The 23,760-nt window shown below is 43.5% G+C and overlaps 1 protein-coding gene across 1 annotated transcript in view; it reads left to right on the top strand.

Moving 5' to 3' along the window:
• The window catches only part of CTNNA3 (catenin alpha 3), a 1,121,082-nt gene that overhangs the window by 715,664 nt on the left and 381,658 nt on the right, over window positions 1–23,760 (top strand). The window contains exon 11 of the mRNA XM_058187693.1: window positions 12,607–12,763. Within this exon, the coding sequence (XP_058043676.1) occupies window positions 12,607–12,763 (157 nt within the window). The remainder of the gene's footprint in view (window positions 1–12,606; window positions 12,764–23,760) is intronic.

The raw sequence follows: 23,760 nt of genomic DNA, 5'->3' as shown, positions 1-23,760 counted from the left end.
CCTATACTCTCCGATAAAACATTTTTTCACCTGTTTGTAAGAGTTAGACCTCTAATCTCACCAACTCTGTGGCCGCTAGCCATTTTTGCATACTAACTCTGATGATCTTCTTTCATCTTGTGAATTAAAAGGATTCTTTTGCTTCAGGAAGAATACTTTGCTTATTTTCAGATCTCTCCTTGCCTTTTCCTTTAACTATTTCTGCAGTTTGACATTGGACACTGAAACTATCAGATCCAATTTTTGACTTTTTAGTCTGTTCTCAACTCCCAAAAGTGTATACCTGAAGCAGCTCATCTGCATCTTCTTATGTAAGCTGATGAAAGGCTTTTATATGGGTATATCTGCCTCACTCCTTCCAGCTTTTGGAAACCTTGAGCTGTTTCTGGGAAATTATTTATATATTTATTGACGTAACAAATTTATATGACTACTCATCTCATGAGAAGTGATTTGGTGACAATTAAATGAAAAATAAAAACTGCCCACCTGCCTGGAATGTCATACGTTCTGTTTTTGACACTCTGAGCATGTGCAGAAGGTCCTGCGCATGCACAGAGGTGTCACATAGGGTGCGCACATGCTCCCATTTGTGAACTCACTGCCCTCCCTGTTAAGATACAGCCTGTTGTACCTTAAAATGGCGTCTACTGTGCAGCACAGTGGAGTTGCCATGGTAACAGTTCACGGTACTCCACAAGGGGGCTGCCTCTGGCAAGGGGGAAAATCCTAATACAGGATTGGGATAAGGTTATCAGCTAGTAAAATATAAAACAGCCATTCTTAAAATATTTAAAATGAACCACAAAGCACAAGAGAGAACGAATATTAACTACAATGATGGAGTCATTTTAGAACTTCCCTGGGATTCTGAGACTAACCTCACCATAAAGTGAGTGCTATACTATGAAGGGCCTTAAGGCAGGGGTGAAATGCTCCCGGTTCGGACTGGATCAGTTGATCCGGTAATGATGGCCTCGGGTGGTTCGGAGAGCCGGTAGCAAAAATCCCTGCCCAGCCCCCGCCCAAGTCCAGCTGAGTCGCGCGATTGTCAGAGCCTTTTTTTTTTCTTTTAATAACATTTTTTCTACAACCTCTTCGGCCGAATAGGTTGTAAAAAAATGCTTTTAAAAGTAAAAAAAAAGATTGCGAGCCACAGCTGATCACTCCCCCTGTGCGCTGTTCTACTTACCCCATGCCTCCTCTTGGCGTGCACTGTGCACGCACACACACCTTGTATTTGGTGTGTGGTGCGCACTGCACATTTGTGTACAGGCGCATGTGCAGCCAGCGAACCGGTAGTAAACCGGTTCAGATTTCACCACTACCTTAAGGGTTAAAACTAGCACCTTGAATTGGACCCAGAGGTAAACTGGTAACAACTGCCTGGAGTTTAACAAACCATATAAATTTCTGGGCAGATTGCTGGAAAGATAATCTGTTACAGCCTCTTGATATATATCAAGATATATATTTGTGTCCAGAAGTCTTCCTTAACTTTTCCTTTTGGACTTTACACTTGTTCTGTCCTCCAACTATATTTTAGGTGTTATTTTACCCACTTCAACCTTGGATAAGGTTCTGGCTATTTTTGTCATAGATCCCATAGCTGCATTTGTCTTGTGTGGCTGGTTAAACTGTATATTTCTGCTTTCAGACAGAATGTCAATGACAATTATTTACTTCATTGGAACCATCCTAGTAGTTCTAATGCTGAAGGACAGAAATGTGACATTGCTATAGAGAACCAAGAAGTTGTTTTTTTACATGCTGATTTTATCTAGTTAAGTAGCAAATGTTTAAATATTTGTTCCATTCATTACTGTACATTTTATGCAGGTAGGATTGTCACGTCCTGCTCAAAACTCCTAATTGTTAAAAAAAGTTCTACAAACAAGTGGTAAAAATTACTGGTTAAGTTAAGTGAAAATTAAAATCCAAAGTTTACATGAACAGAACAAGAGGAAAACAGGAGTCAAGATATAGATATTAAACTATTTAAACAGTCCAGTGCCGGTAACATTCAAGCATCAAATATAATTGAATTTCAGGAACTGAATTTTGAGATATATTCATATAGCTGAAACTTTTTTTTTTTGGCTCCTCCTCTATTCCAGCTTCTATTTCATGAAATTCAAAAGGTATAATTCTTCATCTCTTTCTCAAGGTTGAATTCTTAAGCTCGGCCTCTGATTGTCATGAATGATGATGACGCTATCCATTCAATTGTGTCTGACTCTTAATGATCCTATGAACCAGATCTATCCACATTTTCTGAACTTGTACGGCTTCTTTCAGATGTTTTATGCTCTGATTGGTGTCAGCTTCGATGCTGCCTAACTACTGTGTTTTGGGCAGTCTCATTTCCTTTTACCACCAACCATTCTGAGCATAACTGCTTTTTCTAGTAAGTTTGATTGCACAACATGGCCAAAAATAAGTGAAGCGGAATTTTGTGATTTTTTTTGCCTTCCAGCGATATGTCTGGTTTATACACTCCAGCACTTGGTCCAGACAACATAGATACATCTGCACTTTTCTGCAGTTGTTTGAATTCCATCTCATTGCAACTCCAAATCATGGCGTGTTCTTGGCTTAGATAACAGTTCTTGAGTTTTCTCCTTTGACTCAATCACATTCTAGCCAGAAGAGAAAATTTTTCTCCTCTTATTATCTTCTCTTGGAAACAGTGACTCTTTTTTTCATCCTATCCATTTGAATCAGGTAGATTCATGGCAAGAAGCTACTTTCTCAGTTTTCACTATTATTGAGTTCCAAGAAAATCATTTCTCTCTCTCTGTTTAGCCATCTTTAGGGCTTTTTATACTTAGTCACAATTTTTAATACATCCCATCCTCCCATCATAAGGCAGCTTCCCCATATTTTATTACTTGTAGAAGCCTGTTTAGTTCTTTTGACTTTTAGTATTTTTGTCTATTTCACCTTTGCATCTTGTCTCTAGAAATATTTCTTTTCTACTATTAAATACTACATTACCTTAAAAGTCCTAGGTTAATGGCAGTTGACCCCCAAACTCCTGTATTAACTTGCACGCAGATACCTTACTTTGCCTAAGGTTCCTATGAGTGATGAAATTTTATTGCCTACTTAATTTGGAGGCAGGACGTTGTATTGCATTTGAAGATAAACTAATAATCTAAAGCATGTTAATAACAATAACCAAATATAAATCATCCATGTTGGAAAACAACAACAAGACAGCTTATATTGGCCAGATCATAAATCGACCAGTCATAGGGTCTATTGAAAAAGCCAACTCTTCATGGCTTTCCTAAGTAGGGCAAGATTGGGTCAGGAAGAATGCTGTTTGGGTAGATGTTCACTGGAACCTAAAAATAGAGTCGAGTCGAGTCGAATAGAATAGAATAGAATAGAATAGAATAGAATAGAATAGAATAGAATAGAATAGAATAGAATAGAATAGAATAGAATAGAATAGAATCATTCAAAGCTGGGGTGGGTTAGGGTTAGGGTTAATTCAGACTGAAAAATGGACATTGCCAATGAATTCAGAGCACAGGGTTAGGGTTAGGTGTTGTGTCTTGCCCGCTTTCACCGCAGCCGGGGCCTTCTTATCTGCTTCCGAACGCTGAGGAATGTCCTAGTATGCCTCCCGGCCCCAGCCCTGGCTCCATGCCCAGACAGGCTGAGGAGGAGGAAGCACCTCCAGCCCCCAGCTCTGGCTCCATGCCCAGGCAAACGGAACAACTAGACCCCTCCCCCTCCCCCACAGCATGTGAGCCTGAGGGAGGTGAATTACCAACAGCTGCCGACTGGAGTGACCCTCGCTTCAGAAGAATTGATAGGCGGCGGCGACAGAAGGAAGGGAGGGGCAGGCCTGGATAAGTGCTGAGTCATGGAGCCACACCCCATGGCCTATATAAAGGATCTGCTTTCTGGCATTCTCTGAGTCAGGCAAAGTCTACCTTATCTTGCTGAAGTCACTTCCTGGTCTCCTGCCTTCCTTGAGAACTCTGATAGGACTTTGGCAGAGCTGCAGAGGCACGCTTGATACGGACTTCCCCGACCCGGCCGTCAGCGGAGGAGTGGGACACGACATTAGGGTTATAAATGTGAGTCAGTTGTCAAGCATCCAAACATTACTCTGGGGATGCCGCAACAGTCAAAAGTGTGGAAAATGGTCATAAGTCACTTTTTACTGTGTCGTTGTAACTTTGAATGGTCACTAAGCGAACTGTTGTTATTCGAGAACTGCCGGTGGTTATAAACCCGCAATATGGATTTTCAGTTGAGCAAGAAATTGCCCTGGTGGCGCATAGGTTCTTTTAACTGTACATTTCTATGACTGTTTTAAGTCTCTGTCCATATATCAGAGAATATATTTCTACAAAACACGGGAAAATTCTGTTCAAATATTAGAACCGAGTTGTTAAGCAAGAGAAAACAGTTTAGGTGTGGATGATGCAGCTGATACAGGATGGAACTTGACTTAAAGGTCAACAGCTGTTGGAGCATAATAAGAAATCCCTGGACTCACTTAGTCAGCCCTTGACTAACAGCTCTGCCTTTATCTTTGATCCATGTGCGTCCCTTGATGGAATATTTAATGTGACGAACCAAGCTTGCTCTAGGCAAATAGGTGCTGAATTCTTCACTTAGGGAGAAGTCAAATGTTTAACAATGAATCTTTTTGTATAGACTGGCTCAAAAACTTGGCAGTTCAAAACCAGTTAAGTCAATAAAGAATTGTTGAAGCTACATCGGGGATAATGGGTACAACCAGGGCTGGTATTCACTTAGTTTCCCTACCGGTTCACAAATATGAGCTCACTTGACTCGCATGTGACACATCCACACATGCGCCTGGACTTCTGTGTGTGCACTTTGCTGGCACACATGCCTTCCGTGCATGCACCCGGCCTCAAAAATGTGCCTAAATAGGATGGCATAGAGCCGGGGCACTACCGGTTGGGGTAAACCGGTCTGAACCAGCTGAATACCACCACTGGATGCAACTGTTTTCTGTTAGCACACCTGATGGTATCTTTTGCAACTATTGTTCAAATGATCTGTAGAAATTGATTTCATAGATGGATTATGTGCCATCAAATAAGAGTTGACTCTTGTCATCGCAGAAATAGACTTACTCCACAATGATTTGTCCCCAAACTCATCGTTCAGGTTTATCCATCTACCTTGTTACAATCCTCTTCTTCATTGTCCTTCTACCTTTTCTAAGATTATGGACTTCCCAAAGGAGCTGAATTTTTCCTTTAATGTGTGCAAAATGTAAAAATCTCAGCCGTGTCATTTGTGCTTCAAGTGAAAATTGTGTGTTGATTTGTTCGATGACCCATTTGTTTGTTCTCTTGGCTGTCCATGGTATTCTCAGGAGTGTTCACAAGCACTAAAGTTCAAAATCATCAATATTCTATCTATGCTGCTTCTTCAAAGTCCAAGTTTTACTTCTATAGACTGTCACAGGGAATATTTTTGTTGCACTCTTCTGATTTTTTTTTTTTTTAGTTACAGACATATCCTACCATCTGAATACCTTCTCCAAGGTCTTAATACTCAATCAGGCTCAAATTATCTTTCTAGCTCTCTGGAGGAGATGATCAGGTTGGGGAAAATGGAAGGAAAGAGAATAAGACGATGACCAAGCAGCAAGAGTTAGTTATACAGGCAATGGGTACAGTGTTAAAACACTTGTAGAATCAGGCTATGGTCAGATCACGATGCAGAAAAATCTATCTGTATGGTCACTAAGAACTGACACTGACTGGGCACATAATCTATCCATCCATCCATCAATGGTCAAGATAAGAGTGTGATTCTGCATTCCTTTTATAAATAGTATATTCACATATGGTCTCAAGGACGTTTCTGACAGAGGGATAAACTGAACAGCCACTCCCAGTATGTAGCAACGTTTTAAACTTTCTGATCTATTTTTTCTTTTTTGATGAAAATCACTAGTGTTGCTTTCGCTGCTGGGTATTGGAAACTGTCGGGTTTTTAATATATCCATCTGGAGTAAAACACCTTAGTGATAATGGAAAAGTTCCGAACATTAATGGAGGCTGAAATTCTGAAGGTAAAAAAAAGTAATTATTCTAGTTGAAATGTGCCTAAATCAACTTAAGTCTCAAGTGTTCTATAATCATATAAGTCAATTTCAAAAGGCAGTTTTATTTATAACTGCTTACATCCTACAATGTACCTCTAACACCAACAAGCAAATTCTGCTTATCCATGTCCTTGGCAGAGACTTTATAGGTGGACAAAAATGCCAAATCCAGTCTACACATTGGCTGATTGTGTGCCCAACCACAATAACAAAAGACTGCACTGCATGGATCTGCACATATCCTATATTGATGCTGTCAGCCCTGGAAACCATCTTTTGCATTGGATTTTCAGCCCTGCCACATTTACTACTGTGAGAAACTGAGAGGAGGATTGTGTGGAGCATCGGTGATATGTAATTATAAGATTCCTTTCTCAGAGAGTCAAGGACATCTTGCCCTGCACCTGAAAGGCTGGAACTGGGAGGCATCTCCAGTTGGGATGGTGCTTTGTTTGGACCATGTGATGGACATGTGGGTTTTGGGCAGGGACTTGAACTTTCCTTTAGGTGGGGAAAACCTGGAAGCTTTCAAATTCAGGTCTTCCCAGATGTGCCAATATGACGTCTCTAATAAAGTGGATTTTTGAGAAACGTCAAGTGTTATTTCGTTGCGGGTGTTACTTGGAACCCTGACATTAACCCGAATCTGAAAGTTTCCAGCTTTTATATTATAATTATCCTAGTTTCTTGGAAAGAACTCAGTGCATATGAAAATCAACACCAGCTGAAGAATGGCAGCTGTAATCTCACATTTTTGTATAAATCAAATTCAGAAACATGGCATAGGGCCGGGCTATTTACGGGACCGTCTGCTGCTACCGAATACCTCTCACCGACCCGTGCGCTCTCACAGAGAGGGACTCCTCAGGGTGCCATCAGCTAGGCAGTGCCGTCTGGCAACACCCAGGGGAAGGGCCCTCTCTGTGGGGGCTCCCACCCTTTGGAATGAGCTTCCCCCAGGACTTCATCAACTTCCGGACCTCCGAACCTTTCGCCGCGAGCTTAAAACTCATTTATTCATCTGCGCAGGACTGGACTAGATTTTAGATTTTAATTTAAACTGGTTTTAATGGGTCTTACTATGTATACTGTTATTTTTAATTATTTGGCTATTTGGAATAAGTTTTTTAATGGATGTTTTATTTTGTATTTATATGTATTTTTTATCTGCCTGTAAACCGCCCTGAGTCCCTAGGGAGATAGGGCGGTATATAAATACGAAAAATAAATAAATAAATAAATAAGAAACTGCCCGTCCCACTCGCAGTGTGACGCTGAGTATCATACGATGAAAACATAAAAACATACAAATTGTGCATAGTAAACATTATATATCAAAGTCAAAGTTTTAAAAGCTGGGAAGACCTTCAAGGTACTTACCAATAACATGGCTATGTGCTCTCTGTGAGCGCCAAGCAAATCCTCAGAGCCAGGTCTTCAAAATTTTCTAAAAGGCCAGGAGAGTGGGGGGCTGCCTCCCCTTAGGGGGGAGGGGGCACGGCAATATTCCAAAGGGCAAGGACAGTGGAGGCTCTCTTCCAGTTATTGTATGGATATGGAAAGTATGACCTTCTAACGTATTTTGAAATAGATTAGTTTTATCAGTTGAATTTTTTTTTAATTCAAAGTTACAAAGAGAACCTTTTGCAATCAATGAAATTTTTATGAAAGGGAGATCTTGATTTAACTCTGGTAAATCAACATCTTCTTTTATGTAGCATTTTTAATGCAACTATCCTCCAGCTAAACCTGAGGTACTTGTCAATTCCCTTTCAGTTGCTTTATTATCATCCAATAAGGCTTTATTCTCACAGTCTTGTTAATTAAAATTTCTTGAAAGACCAAAAGGGTTTAGATTATAGAATCTTAGAAACTGGCTATGTGTAATGCATACTTGTGGGCTATTTAACCTTTCATTCTACTTTCCATTGGGATGAAATATATTTAAAGCTTGCTTCCGTACCGTTTATGCATTGAGAAATTTAGCATTGCAAGGTATGAAGGAAAATGGACTTCCCAAATCAAACTTATAAAAGTACCGTGATACCTCAGTACTTGACAGAATTTCATTCCAGAAGATGTAATAAATAGTAAAACTGATGGGTACCGAGAAAACCACATGATTTACCACATGATTTACCACAAGACCTGCTATTTTGGCCAGAAGAAACAGCGAATCATGAGGCAGCTGGAATCCTTGCGCATCAACTACCAGGAGAAAGATGAGTGCTGGGATAAGATTTCTGCTTCAAAACATGTCGAATACCGAATTTGATGAGTTTTGAAGCAATTGAGTGCCCAGATATGACTATATTACTTCCAAATACAATTCTTTTATTTTTTTTAAAATCTATGATCAAATCATATAAAGGACTAGATCAGGGGTGTCAAACTCAATTTCATTGAGGGTTGCATCAGGGTTGTGTTTGACATTGGGGGAGGGGGGCTGTGGAGGCATGGCCAGGGTAAGCGTAGCCAGGATGGGCATAGCCACCTCAATGTCACTCACTGAGGCTCTGTTTTCGGCTGTGATGGCCTCCTGCAGCCTCTGCCAGTGAAAATGGAGCCCGGGCGGGATGTGCATGACCTCCTTGAGCTCCGTTTTCACTAGCAGAGGGCTGCTGGAGGCTGTCATGGCCAAAAATGGAGCCAGGAGGGCCTCTGGTGGCTCAACAGACTAAGACAGTCTGTTATTAACAGCAGCTGCCTGCAATTACTGCAGGTTCAAGCCCCACCAGGCCCAAGGTTGACTCAGCCTTCCATCCTTTATAAGGTAGGTAAAATGAGGACCCAGATTGTTGGGGGCAATAAGTTGACTTTGTATATAATATACAAATGGATGAAGACTATTGCTTAACACAGTGTAAGACACCCTGAGTCTTCGGAGAAGGGCGGGATATAAATGCAAATAAAATAAAATAAATAAATAAATAAATGCAGAGGCACCACAGGCTGATCCTTTGCGGTTTCCAGGGCGGCCCCGTTGCTCAGATCTAAGCACCCTGTGGGCCGGATTCAGCCCATGGGCCTTGAGTTTGACACAATCTGTGCCCTGTGCCCTGTTAGGTCATCATTTCAGAGATATTTCCTTGCCTAAACAGAGAAACAGAATGACCACAGATGGGAAAAATAAAGCACTAGGAACAGGAGCAACTTCTGACTTCCTGCTGCCTTCCCCATTGAGTTTCCTTGTGAAAAGCTGGTAGGGAGCATGAGAAACCCTTCCTTCCTTCCTTCCTTCCTTCCTTCCTCCCTCCCTCCCTCCCTCCCTCCCTCCCTCCCTCTCAGCAGGCAGGTAAGGTGGCTGCTGCTGGGTGGGGGATGAAAGAAGAGATTGTGAAACTAGATGGAAATTGGCAGGTAACACTGAAAATGAAGATAATCTGATTGCAATAGCACCCAGTAGCATTGAAATAGCTAGAACTCCCCCACATTTCATTTCCTCAAGACTAGTGGGTCCTGGATTTTGGACACATTCTGTAAGTTAGCCCATTTGAGATACATTGGTTCAAAAATTATCACTCAATGGTTTACCATTTTGCCCAGTTAAAGGTCATGACAAGAGATACTACCAGGACAGTATAATAAAGGGAACACATATTTAATTTTGCATGTAGTAACAGTAGCAAGAATAGTGTTTGCACAACAATGGAAAAATGAAGAGGTCCCGACAGATGAAAGTTTAGAATGTGCGGAGATGGATAGATTGATACTTAAGATTAAAAAAAAAAAGGAAGAAATAGAATACTTTTAAACATGGGATATATTTTACCAATAGTTAACTAACAAAAACAGAGGTTAGAATTTAAAAAGAATTTAAAGAGATAAAAAAAAAATTGTATTGAAAATACTGTGAGAGGAATAAACTGTTTTATTATTTTATGATTAATATTGATATATTTATTAAGATTACCAGTATGATTATGGTTATTGTTGTACTTTTACTCAAAATTAATTATGCCCAGAGAACACGCTGTTCAGATAGACATGGAATTTTTTTATGTTTTTAAAGAAAAAAATGTACCAATAAAACATATATTCAAAAAGGAAAAGGAAAGAGGTTTTGAAGTAATATACATTACTACAAACTCTACCTATGGGAGGAAGAGTATAGGGAGCTATCTGATACTCAAGTGCAGTGGTGAAATCATATTTTTTTTACTACCGGTTCTATGGCTGTGGTTTGGTGGGTGTGGTGTGGCTTGGTAGGCATGGCTTGGTGGGCATGGCAGGGAAGGATACTGCAAAATCTCCATTCCCACCCCACTCCAGGGGAAGGATACTGCAAAATCCCCATTCCCTGTCCACTCCTGAGGGAAGGATACTGCAAAATATCCATTCCCACCCCACTCTGGGACCAGCCAGAGGTGCTATTTGCCGGTTCTCTGAACCAAGGGTCCCCAATCTTGGCAACTTTAAGTCTGGTGGACTTCAACTCCCAGAATATAGGGCCGGGATACTTACGGGACCGCCTGCTGCTACCGGATACCTCTCACCGACCCGTGCGCTCTCACAGAGAGGGACTCCTCAGGGTGCCATCGGCCAGACAGTGCCGGCTGGCGACACCCAGGGGAAGGGCCTTCTCTGTGGGGGCTCCCACCCTCTGGAATGAGCTTCCCCCAGGACTTCGCCAACTTCCTGACCTCCGAATCTTTCGCCGCGAGCTTAAGACACATCTATTTATTTGCGCAGGACTGGACTAGATTTTAAATTCGAATTGGTTTTAATGGGGATTTTATTATTATTTTTATTATCATCATTTTAATTATTCGGCCAATTATAATAAGTTTTTTAATGGATGTTTTTATTTGTATTTATATGTATATTTTTATCTGGTTGTTAACTGCCCTGAGTCCCTAGGGAGATAGGGCGGTATAAAAATATGAAAAATAAATAAATAAATAAAGAATACCCCAGCCAGAAAAGCAAAGTATTCTGGGAGTTGAAGTCCTCCAGGCTTAAAGTTGCCAAGGTTGGGTACCCCTGCTCTGAACTACTCCAAATTTCCGCTACTAGTTCTCCAGAACCTGTCAGAACTTGCTGGATTTCACCCTTGCTCAAGTGTAGTGTTCACAATACCAGATTATTTACAATGCTGATTATTTAAAGAATGGGTTCTATTTGTCCATATCCGGAAGTGAATGAGAAACAGGAAGCTATCTGGCAGATGGGTACCTGCAGAGCCAGGTCAGAATTATAATTCATTCCAGGCTATGGTTGGATGCTTTCTGTCACCTGATTCCTTTCTGAGCTGGTAGTTAGAGTGTCATGTTCTGGCTATCCTTGTGAATATGATGGAAAGCTTCTTTTTCTATCAGAAAGCTACCAAAGAAGCCAAAGGGCTTCAATCAGGGGTGAAATGCTCCCGGTTCGGACTGGTTCGGTCGATCCGGTAGCAATGACGGCTGGTGGTTTGGAGAACCAGCAGTGATGGCAGCTCGAGGCTACACCCACCACCCATCATTACTTCCTGGTTTTAACGAGGACATGACCTATGTTGTGCCTTGTCCTCCCTCCTCTCCTCAGCCGGGCCCCTCCCATCTCCTGCCGGGCCTGCTATCAGATTCAGAGTCTGATAATGAAGAGGAATGGCCTGGCATGCCTCAGCCCCCAGCCCTGGCCCCATACCTGAAGGGGATGTCAGGAATGAACAAACAAACCTCACTCACACGCAGCCATCAGAGGAAGTCAGCCACGGATTGGAATTGCCCGGGCCTGCTCCTTACGACCCCTCCCTTTCTCAAACAGCAGAAGACAATCTAAAGTGGGAGGATCCTTGCTTCCGGAGATCTGAGAGGCGACGTCAGCAGAAGGAAGGGAGGGGCAGGCCTGCATAAGTGCTGAGTCATGGAGCCACACCCCATGGCCTATATAAAAGACCAGCTTGAGTCAAGTAATTTGAGTCAAGCAAAGTCTCATCTGGTTTGCTGAAGTCACACCTTGGATTCCTGCCTGCCCTGAGAAATCTGAAAGGAATTTGGCAAAGCTGCAGAGGCTTCGTGGCCACGCTTGATACAGACTTCCCAGACCCGGTCGTCGGAGGGGGAGGGGGACACGACAACCTGTTTTTTACCCTCTGTGCATGCGCAGAAGGGTTTGCGCATGTGCAGAGGGTTGGCACACGTGTGCGAGGCGTGCACTTCCGAACCGGTAGGAAAGATAAGTAGATTTCACCCCTGACTTCAATCCAGTGTCCAGCTTGTTTGATTCAGGATCCTTGACTCACTGTGTCCTGCCATCATCCATAACTCAAGTTTAAATTGCTGAGAAAGTTATTATATATAATATTGTACTTTTACTTTGCAGGACAATTAAAATACATTCTCCACTCTCCCCCTCCCCCTGCTGTTTTGAGGGTTTAAAATTGTTTCAATATGTACAGTATATTTTTCCCTTAATCAATGTGCATAATTGTGTACTTTTATTATAATCAAGTGCTTTTCTGGCTGATCCTAGGATCTTTTCAACATGTTAGCCTGTTTATTTTTCCACAGGTTATCAATGCTGCCGTAGCTCTTGCGGCCAAACCCAAAAGCCAGGTGGTAAAAAACAACATGGAAATGTATAAAGCCACCTGGGAGAATCACATACGTATACTCACAGAAGCTGTGGATGACATCACAAGCATTGATGACTTTCTTGGAGTATCAGGTGTGCTTCTTTCAATTTCTTCTCTTCTCATTGAAATACCTTTTTTTCCCCCCCTTCCCTTTAATGATTATTTGAGAGCTGGCATAATTCCTTAGGAAGCTAAGATGTATCATCCACCTTCTAGAACCTAGCCAGGTGTGAAATTAGTGTGAAGGAAAGTGAGTCTGAAGACAAGAATGCAATTGCTTCTGGTACCCAAAGGAGCTCACAAAAAATAGCAGAAGCTCTTGGCTCCTTCCACCTGTCCTCTACTAGAGGAAGCACAGCATGCCTTGAAACATCTAACATACTGTGGGATGTCTTTTAATAAAAATCAGTAGCAAGCCCAAGTAACTTTTGTGAGACTTTATGTATCTTAAGTGGGGGGGGGGGGAGCTAATTAGTGGATCCAATTCAACTTGAATTTTAAAGTAAAAGTAATTATTAATTTTACACAATTGTAAATACATTCTGAAAGAGCTATTTAGCCATATGGTACAGTAAACGTTTTGGCACACTTCAAACAATATCCATTAGCAGCAAAGTTCAGAAGAAACCATTAGCCACAACCAAAAAAGCCAACACAATCCTAAATTGCATTAACAGAGGGATACAATCAAGATCAAGTGAGGCACTAATACCATTCTATAAAGCCTTAGTAAGACCACACCTAGAATACTGCATCCAGTTTTGGTCACCACTGTGTAAAAAATATGTTGAGACTCTACAAAAAGTACACAGAAGAGGAACAAGGATGATGACGGGATTGGGGACTAAAACATATGAAGAACAGTTGCAGGAACTGGGCATGGCTAGTCTAATGAAGAGAAGAACCAGGGGACACATTTATTATTATTGTTTATATTTATATACCGCCCTATCTCCCAAAGGACTCAGGGCGGTTTACAGGCATTTAAAAACAAAAAATACAATAAATACAATTCTAAAAACAATTAAAAAACTTATTCAAAAGCCTTAATTAAAAATATAAAAATTAAAACCCAAGATAAAACCCACAAACTAAAATCTAACTCAGTCCTGCGCAGTTAAATAGATATGTTTTAAGCTCGCGGAAGGTCCAAGGTCCGAAGCTGACGAAGTCCTGGGGCCAGTCCATTCCAGAGGGTGGGAGCCCCCACAGAGAAGGCCCTTCCCCTGGGCGCCGCCAGACGACATTGCCTCGCTGACGGCACCCTGAGGAGTCCCTCTCTGTGAGAGCGCACGGGTCGGTGAGAGGTATTCGGTAGCAGCAGGCGGTCCCGTAGATAACCCGGCCCTATGCCATGGAGCGCTTTAAAGGTGGTCACCAAAACCTTGAAGCGCACCCGGAAGGCCACAGGCAGCCAGAGCAGTCTGCGCAGGATGGGTGTTATACGGAGCCACGAGGGCTCCTCTATCACCCGCAGCCGCATTCTGGACTAGCTGCAGCCTCCGGATGCCCTTCAAGGGGAGCCCCATGTAGAGAGCGTTGCAGTAATCCAGGCGAGATGTCACGAGTGCGTGGGTGACTGTGCACAGGGCATCCCGGTCCAGAAAGGGGCGCAACTGGCGCACCAGGCGAACCTGGTAAAATGCTCTCCTGGAGACGGCCGTCAAATGATCTTCCAAAGACAGCCGTTCATCCAGGAGGTTGCGCACCCCCTCCATCGGGGCCAATGACTCGCCACCGATGGTCAGCCGCGGATTTAGCTGACTGTACCGGGATGCCGGCATCCACAGCCACTCTGTCTTGGAGGGATTGAGCTTGAGCCTGTTTCTCCCCATCCAGACCCGTACAGCCTCCAGACACCGGGACAGCACTTCGATAGCTTCGTTGGGGTGGTCCGGTGTGGAAAGGTACAGCTGGGTGTCATCCGCATACAGCTGATACCTCACACCAAAACCACTGATGATCTCACCCAGCGGCTTCATGTAGATGTTAAACAGAAGGGGCGAGAGGATCGACCCCTGCGGCACCCCACAAGTGAGGCGCCTCGGGGTCGACCTCTGCCCCCCTGTCAACACCGACTGCGACCGGTCAGAGAGATAGGAGGAGAACCACCGATAAACGGTGCCTCCCACTCCCAATCCCTCCAGCCGGCGCAGCAGGATACCATGGTCGATGGTATCGAAAGCCGCTGAGAGGTCTAATAGGACCAGGGCAGAGGAACAACCCCTATCCCTGGCCCTCCAGAGATCATCCACCAACGCGACCAAAGCCGTCTCTGTGCTGTAACCGGGCCGGAAACCGGACTGGAACGGGTCTAGATAGACGGTTTCATCCAGGTCCAGGGAAACTGATATGCCACCATATTTCTACAACCTTCGCCGCGGCGGGTTGGAGACTGACGATAATTACCTAAAACAGCCGGGTCCAGGAAGGCTTCTTAAGGAGGGTCTCACCACCGCCTCTTTCAAGGCGGCCGGAAAGACACCTCCACCAAAGAAGCGATCGTAATCGCCTGAGCCAGCCTCGTGTCACCTCCTGAGTGGCCAGCACCAGCCAGGAGGGCACGGGTCCAGTAAACACGTGGTGGCATTCAGTCTACCCAACAACCTGTCCATGTCCTCGGAGCCACAGGGTCAAACTCATCCCAGACAATGTCACCAAGACCACCTCGGACGCCTCACCTGAGTCACCGCAATCTTGGTCCAACCGTCCCGAAGCTGAGCGATTTTATCGTATAGATAACCGTTAAACTCCTCAGCACGTCCCTGCAGCGGGTCATCCCGCCCCTGGTGAAGGAGGAACGAGTCACCCGGAACAGGGCGGCTGGGCGGTTATCTGCCGACGCAATGAGGGAGGAGGCGAGCAACGCCGCTTCCTCAATGCCACTAGGTAAGTCCTTGTATAGGACTTCACTAGTGTCCGATCAGCCTCTGAACGGCTAGACCTCCAGGAACTCTCTAGGCGTCTTCTCCGCGCTTCATCCCCTCAGCTCCTCGGAGAACCAGGAGCCGGTTGGGACCTGCGCCGGGTCAGAGGCCGCAAAGGCACGACACGATCTAAGGCCCCCGCCGCGGCCCGTTCCCAGGCCGCAACAAGTTCCTCAGACGTGCCGTGAGCCAGACCCTCAGGGAATGGCCCAAGCTCCGTCCGGAACCTCTCCGGGTCCATCAGGCGCCTGGGACGGAACCAACGCATCGGCTCCGTCTCCCTGCGGTGTTGGGTGGCGGTCAGAAAGTCTAGGCGAAGGAGAGAGTGATCTGACCATGACAAAGGTTCGGTGACTATTTCCTTTAAGTCCAGATCTCTCAACCACTGACCAGAGACAAAAATCAAATCGAGTGTACCACCCCCGGTGTGGGTAGGGCCATCAACTACTTGCGTCAGGTCTAAGGCCGTCATGGAAGCCATGAACTCCCGAGCTGCTGTCGATGACGAGCCGGAGGAAGGCAAGTTAAAATCCCCCATGACTAAAAGTCTGGGGGTTTCAACTGCCACCCCAGCAAGCACCTCCAGGAGCTCGGGCAGGGCAGCTGTCACGTAGCAAGGAGCCAGGTACGCGACCAGCAAGCCCATCTGACATCTATGGCCCCACTTCACAAGGAGGGATTCACACCCGACAATCTGAGGTACAGTGGTCTCCCTCGGCTCCAGACTCTCTAATCACAACCGCCCCCCACCCCTACCCTGGGCTCTCGGCTGATGAATGCACGGAAACCTGGTGGGCACATCTGCACCAGGGCACGCCCTTCTGCGCCCAACCAGGTTTCCGTAATGCCTATAAAGTCCGCGGCACCCCTGAATAAGGTCGAAATTAGGGGCCTTATTGGCCACGGACCGTGCATTACATAACATCAGCCGAAGGCCCAGGCTCTGAGGGTCTTGGCTGTCCGGGGAACGGGAGAAGTCTGGGGGCTCGGGGCGCGCGATCGCCTGCAAATATCGGGCGCGCGCCCCCCTAACACGATCCGAGCCCCGCTTCCGCCAAATCTGCCCCTCCCCAAACCGTGCAAATAACGCCACCTCCACCAATGGAACCTGAACTCCCCATAACCTTGGACCTATTAGCTCACCGCCACGAGCATGCGAGGAACTGATACCCCACCCGGCGGGTTTCCCCAACACCCGCCTACCCTCCCACCCCTTAAAAATGCCCTATCTAAAAACCCCCAAAGGCTCTTCCTCTTCGCATGCCACCTCTGTGGATCCCAAGATCCGTCATTGAGGCCGGCCCTTGGTAATAAAACGGGCCATTCCTGCGAGGCGGGGGCACCTCGCAGGCGCAAGAGTTCCTGTACCGAATAACATAGGCGAATCATGAAAATAATACTACTTCGCTAGGGGAAAACAGTCGCCAGGAGATGATCATTGTCCAGGATGGCAGAATATTAGTCCATAGTGCTTCACACGGATACCCATCGTCCGATGGTGGCTGATAATGATGATAAATAGGCTAAAGATGGAAAGATGGAAAAAATAGCCCAGTCCAAAAATCCATGGGGGAAGACGAGGTGGGTGGGTAGATCTTCTACCACCCTCGGCACTGTCTACAGCTGTTCCCGGGTATGTCCACCGCTAGATCTCAAATCAGTCTCCAAGTCTCTTCCACAATAATTCCAAAGAGCAATCCTGGCCAAAGGTCCCAAAAGGCCAGATAAGTGCAGATGACAGTGCACAAATAATAGTGGGAGAGACGGGCCTCAAATGGCCGGGACACCTCCCATAATCACCACGCCAATTCCCTTCGTTAGGATGGTTCCCTTCGTTAAGATGGTTAAGATGGTTCAAAGATCCACAGGCAAGCCCCAGGCAAGCCCCACATTCCAAAGGCCTGGCCACTCCTCAGATCCAGGGCCTTTCCCAGAAACCGGGCCAGGCACCTCTGAGGAAGGCCGGTCAGATGTAATAGGCCGTAAATCCCAGATACGGCATAAGTGGGGTAGAAACGTCCTCAGAGCCCCTCCCTGCAGGGAAGGCAGTGGGAAAGCCGGCAACGGAGAAGCCGGCAGTGGAAAAGCCGGAGAAGTCATAACCCCCTTCGTCCCGAAATAACCAGGCTGGGGGGAGAAAACGTACCCTAAGTAGCAGCGCTCAGCACTCACAGTCCACAGGCCATGATGGACTAACAGGCCTACGATCCGCGGCTGCGGCCTCGCCCCGCACCATGGCCCAGGAAATGGCCGCCGTTCGCCGCTCTCCCTCACCCGGCCTCGCTCTCGGCAGCCGTGTCACCGAAAAGGCCCGCAGACCTCTCCCACGGCTGCCGAGAAGCTGGCAAAGCGGGCCGGGGGGTACAGGCGGCTCGGCTAACCGTCTGGGTGATGCCATCCCGCGTCGATCATCCCGTCGGCGGCTCCGTTCACCTAGCGAGCCGCCATCTTGCGCATGCGCAGAGCCTCATCACAGGATAGTGTTCCAATATTTGAGGGGCTGCCACAGAGAGGTCAAGCTATTTTCCAAGGCACCTGAAGGCCAGACAAGGAATAATGGATGGAAACTGATCAAGAAGAGATTCAACCTAGAAATAAGGAGAAATTTTCTGACAGTGAGAACAATCGACCAATGGAACAGCTTGTCTTTGCAAGTTGAGGGAGCTTCATCACTGGACACTTTCAAGAAGAAATTGGTCTGTCATTTGTCAGAAATGGTGTAGGGTCTCCTGCTTGGGCAGGGGGTTGGACTAGATGTCTTACAAGGTCCCTTCCATCTCATCTCATCTATAACAGAATCAAACTTACCTGGTTAAAACTTTTTAAAAAATGGTAAGAGGATTAAATGTGTTAAGCCAAGCAATTAAATACCATGGAAAAATTGAAACTGTTTGTAAAAACAGAGGTGGGTTTCAGCAGGTTCTTACCAGTTCTGGAGAACCGGTAGCCGAAATTTTGAGTAGTTTGGAGAAACGGTAGTAAAAATTCTGCCTGGCCCCGCCCCCATCTATTCTCTGCCTCCAGAGTCCCAGCTGATTGGGAGAAAATGTGGATTTTGCGGTAACCTTCTTTTGGATTGGGGAGGAAATGGCGCTTTTACAGTATCCTTCCCCTGGAGTGGGGTGGGAGTGGAGATTTTTCAGTATCCTTCCCCTGCCATGCCCACCTGCCATGCCCACCAAGCCACACGCACCAAATCATGCCACGCCCACCAAACCACACCCATCAAGCCACACCACAGAACCGGTAGTAAAAAATTTTGAAACCCACCACGGGAAAGAAGAGAGGGATTTTATTATTTGCGCAGAAGAGAGGGATTTTATTATTTGTGCAGGACTGGGCTAGAATTTTAATTTTAAATTTAGTTTTTAACGGGGTTTTATCATTTTAATTGTAATTTTAAATTTTGGCCTATTTAAATAAGTTTTTTAATTAGTTTTTATTTTGTATTATATTTGTATTTTATCGGGCTGTAAACCGCCCTGAGTCCTTCGGGAGATAGGGCAGTATAAAAATTCGATTAAATAAATAAATAAATAAAAATAAATAAGAAGGAAGTTCAGTGTTTCAATGATGAACTAGTGGACTTTTAAATAAATAAATAATAAAAGCCAGCAGGGAATGGATATCTTAAGTGGATTTTTTAAAAAAAGTTTTGTTTCAAAAGTTTTGAACTTTCTGCATATCAGGCAAATGCTATAACCACAGTCTTACTTTGACATACCAGTAACTAACATACAGTAGATATGCAGCTGCAGCAATTATTATACAGTGGATATTGGTGATCCTCTGACCAGGATAGGGCCTGCTACTGTGTGCAAGAGCCAACCAAAGCACAGGGTTTCTCTAAAGCAGCGTGTTTTATTCTTGGCAACTGTCTGGACTTTAGCTCTCAAAATTCTGGGGATTGAAATCCACATATTTTAAAGTTGCCAAAGTTTAAAAAAAACACTACATTAGATCAAAATTAAGTGCAGCAGACAAATTAAACAGCCATCTTTGAGTCAACTCAAACTGGAAAATGCTGTTTTGAAATTAGAGCAGGAAAACATAGGTAGAAATTGTATTTATGGGCTAGCGGTAAGCAGAAGAGATCATTATCTTGCCTTCAAAAAATGGTTAGTACTCTGGATTTCTAATGAGGCAACTGACAGTGCAAATATGCCTTCAGTTTTAGTTCTCCTCCTTGATCAGATTGCTTTTCTAATAAGGTGTCGGAATTGCAAAGTAGGAAATAAAACATGGATAAATATCTAGAAAATTGAATTCAGATGAAACAAGATAAAGAATTTGGGAATAAAAGCTCTTGCCTTTTTCTTTGGAATTATTGACCCACACTTAGGGATTTGCGTAAATCTGATATGTGGCAATGCCCTTTTGCTTATATGTTATCTTTGTCATTTTCCCCCCAATGAGTTTAGAAAAAAAACTGCCAAGGATATGTATTTGCAACAGATAAATATTTGCGCCTTCAGTTTCTCATGATTTTATCTAAATTGCCTAGAAGAATGAAGGAAATTTTTTGGGTAGGATGCAAACTTCATTCTGTTAAAAGTAAGTTCACCAAAACTAAAATAGCTAACTTTAAACAATTGATTTTAATCTTCTTCTTGTGCCATATCTGTCATCAGACGTTGGCGAGCATGTTGGTGATTCTATTTTTATCAACAACCACATGAAGAAGTGCTGTTGAGTTTTGTCCAAACTAGTCCCTTAGATTTTGAAGCCATAATGTTCTTCTTCTGCCTGGACCTCATTTGCCTTCAATCTTTCCCTGGAGGATTCAGTGAAGGATGCTGTATTTTTGTGGGTGTCGCATCATGTGTTCAAAATATTGTAATTTTCGCTTTTTTATGGTTTTGATGATTTCCCTTGGCTTTCCCAAGTGGCTTATCACCTACTCATTTCTGATTTTGTCAATGCAATTTATATGTAACAGCCACCTATAAATCCACATTTCAAATGCTTCTAGTATACTGAATACTGCACGAGTCAAAAAGAGGGCTCTGAAAATATTTATAGACCCCTTACATCCTGGACATAAACTGTTTCAACTCCTACCCTCAAAACAACGCTACAGAGCACTGCACACCAGAACAACTAGACACAAGAACAGTTTTTTCCCGAAGGCCATCACTCTGCTAAACAAATAATTTCCTCAACACTGTCAAACTATTTACTAAGTCTGCACTACTATTAATCTTCTCATCGTTCCCATCACCCACCTCCTTCCACTTATGACTGTATGACTATAAATTTGTTGCTTGTATCCTTACAATTTATATTGATTGTTTCCTGATTGATTATTTGTTCCCTATGACTATCATTAAGTGTTGTATCTTATGATTCTTGACGAATGTATCTTTTCTTTTATGTACACTGAGAGCATATGCACCAGGACAATTTCCTTGTGTGTCCAATCACACTTGGCCAATAAAAAATTCTGTTCTGTTCTAGTCTAGTCTAGTCTAGTCTCTTCAAGTAGCTTTCTGTCAGAGACCAACTCTTTACTCCAGAGAGCAGGATAGAAAAGATGTACCATATGACAAGCCTGATTTTCAATTGATTTTAATAGACTTTTATAATCATGACAGCCAATATGGGGTAGTAGTTTAAGTGTTGGACCAAGAGGAACAAGATCTAGGTTCTAGTCCCCCTTTCACTGCAGATGTCAGCTGGATTACTTTGGGCTAATTGTAGACTAGGAAGGTTTTTTTGTTTTTTTACATTTATATCCCGCCCTTCTCCGAAGACTTAGGGCGGCTTACAGTGTGTAAGGCAATAATCTCATTCTATTTGTATATTTACAAAGTCAACTTATTGCCCCCCCAACAATCTGGGTCCTCATTTTACCTACCTTATAAAGGATGGAAGGCTGAGTCAACCTTGGGCCTGGTGGGATTCGAGCCTGCAGTAATTGCAGGCTGCTGTGTTTTAATAACAGGCTATCTTACAGCCTGAGCCACCACGGCCCCTTGAAACACATCTGTCCACCAACTTGAAACACATCTGTCCACCAACTTGCACTAGAAAGATATGGTAGATTGTTATCCATAACTTTCAATAGAACACCTCTTCATCCAGGAGTGATGGTAAGAATCATAATCAAGAATTAATCAAGAATCATGATTAACATTGTTGGCACTTTTACCAGAAACACCAGCTAACTTTTTTATCTCGAAAACTTTGATTCACAAAGCTTTGATCGATTGTTACAAACAACTAAAATTGGATCCAGCCCATTTTCTTGGGCAAATATTTCTCTACTTTATTTCTCCATCTGTGACTCTTTCCTTCTGATTAATTGAGAGCAATTCCTGCAAGACTGGCAAATTTGCACGATAGAACTCAGGTAATACGTGAAAGGGCACAATCGTGTGTTTGCAGAAATAAATCCCACTGAATTTAGCATGACTTTTTGAGGCAAATGAGCTTAAAGCTGCAGGATTGTTCTGGAAAAGTATTTTCATTTTGCTTTATATTGATATTGATGGAATAGTCTGCTAAATGCTGAAATAATTAGAACTACTAAGGGAAAAGAAAATCTTTTACTTTTTAAACTGCCCAAAGTTGATTGCAGTCTTTGTTCCTTTTTTTACTACTGCTATTACTACAACGTATTATTCTGCTGAATTGTGCTTTCATGAATGTGTTTAACAATTCAAAGGCTTAAAGAATTGCATACTATAGAATGGATCTGGCAGATACTTTTAATTTGCCCCATGGTGGACTTTTATGGTTCAGCTCATTTCTCTTGGCATATTTTCCTCACTCAAGATTTATTTTGCAGTCAACAATTTAGAAAATATCTAATCAAGCAAACTCCTTTAACTTTCAAGCATGTGCTAGGCTGAACCTTGATACGATGCATGGAAATTAATTGGATATTAACTGGCTGCCTCTTTCAATGAAATATATGCTGCTGATTGGAGTCACACTTTGCAACTTGGGTTAAAGAGTGAGTGTCATCCAATTGTATTACCCAACTCCACACAGACCCAGAAGCAAGATTACTCTTTTTATTTATTTTTATTTATTTTGCTTGTCAAACATGCACAAGAGAGCAGGTATAGGTATAAACATAGACCTAAACAAAGGAAGTAACTACAGATAAATGGGGACAATAAGACAGGGAAGGAAGGCACGCTGATGCGCTTATGCATAGCATTTTTTTTATATAGAATAGAGTTTTTTATTGGCCAAGTGTGATTGGACACACAAGGAATTTGTCTTGGTGCATATGCTCTCAGTGTACATAAAAGAAAAGATACCTTCATCAAGGTACAACATTTACAACACAATTGATGGTCAATATATCAATATAAATCATAAGGATTACCAGCAACAAAGTTACAGTCATACAGTCATAAGTGGAAAGAGATTGGTGATGGGAACAATGAGAAGATTAATAGTAGTGCAGATTTAGTAAATAGTTTGACAGTGTTGAGGGAATTATTTGTTTAGCAATTATTTGGCCTTCGGGAAAAAACTGTTCTTGTGTCTAGTTGTTCTGGTGTGCAGTGCTCTATAGCGTTGTTTTGAGGGTAGGAGTTGAAACAGTTTATGTCCAGGATATGAGGGATCTGTAAATATTTTCACGGCCCTCTTCTTGATTCGTGCAGTATACAGGTCCTCAATGGAAGGCAGGTTGGTAGCAATTATTTTTTCTGCAGTTCTAATTATCCTCTGAAGTCTGTGTCTTTCTTGTTGGGTTGCAGAACCAAACCAGACAGTTATAGAGGTGCAAATGACAGACTCAATAATTCCTCTGTAGAACTGAATCAGCAGCTCCTTGGGCAGTTTGAGCTTACTGAGTTGGCGCAGAAAGAACATTCTTTGTTGTCCTTTTTTAATGATGTTTTTGATGTTAGCTGTCCATTTTAGATCTTGCGATATGATAGAACCTAGAAATTTAAAGGTTTCTACTGTTGATACTGTGTTGTCTAGTATTGTGAGAGGTGGAAGTATGGAAGGGTTTCTCCTAAAGTCTACCACCATTTCTACAGTTTTGAGTGTGTTCAGTTCCAGATTGTTTCGGTCGCACCACAAGGCTAGTCATTCGACTTCTCATCTATATGCGGATTCATCATTGTCTCGAATGAGACCAATCACTATCGTGTCATCTGCGAACTTCAGTAACTTAACAGATGGATCATTGGAGA

This window comes from Ahaetulla prasina, chromosome 6 (genome assembly GCF_028640845.1).
Source record: "Ahaetulla prasina isolate Xishuangbanna chromosome 6, ASM2864084v1, whole genome shotgun sequence".
NCBI lineage: Eukaryota > Metazoa > Chordata > Lepidosauria > Squamata > Colubridae > Ahaetulla > Ahaetulla prasina.
Note: the sequence above shows the minus strand (reverse complement) of the source record. Positions and strands in the feature narration are given on the sequence as shown.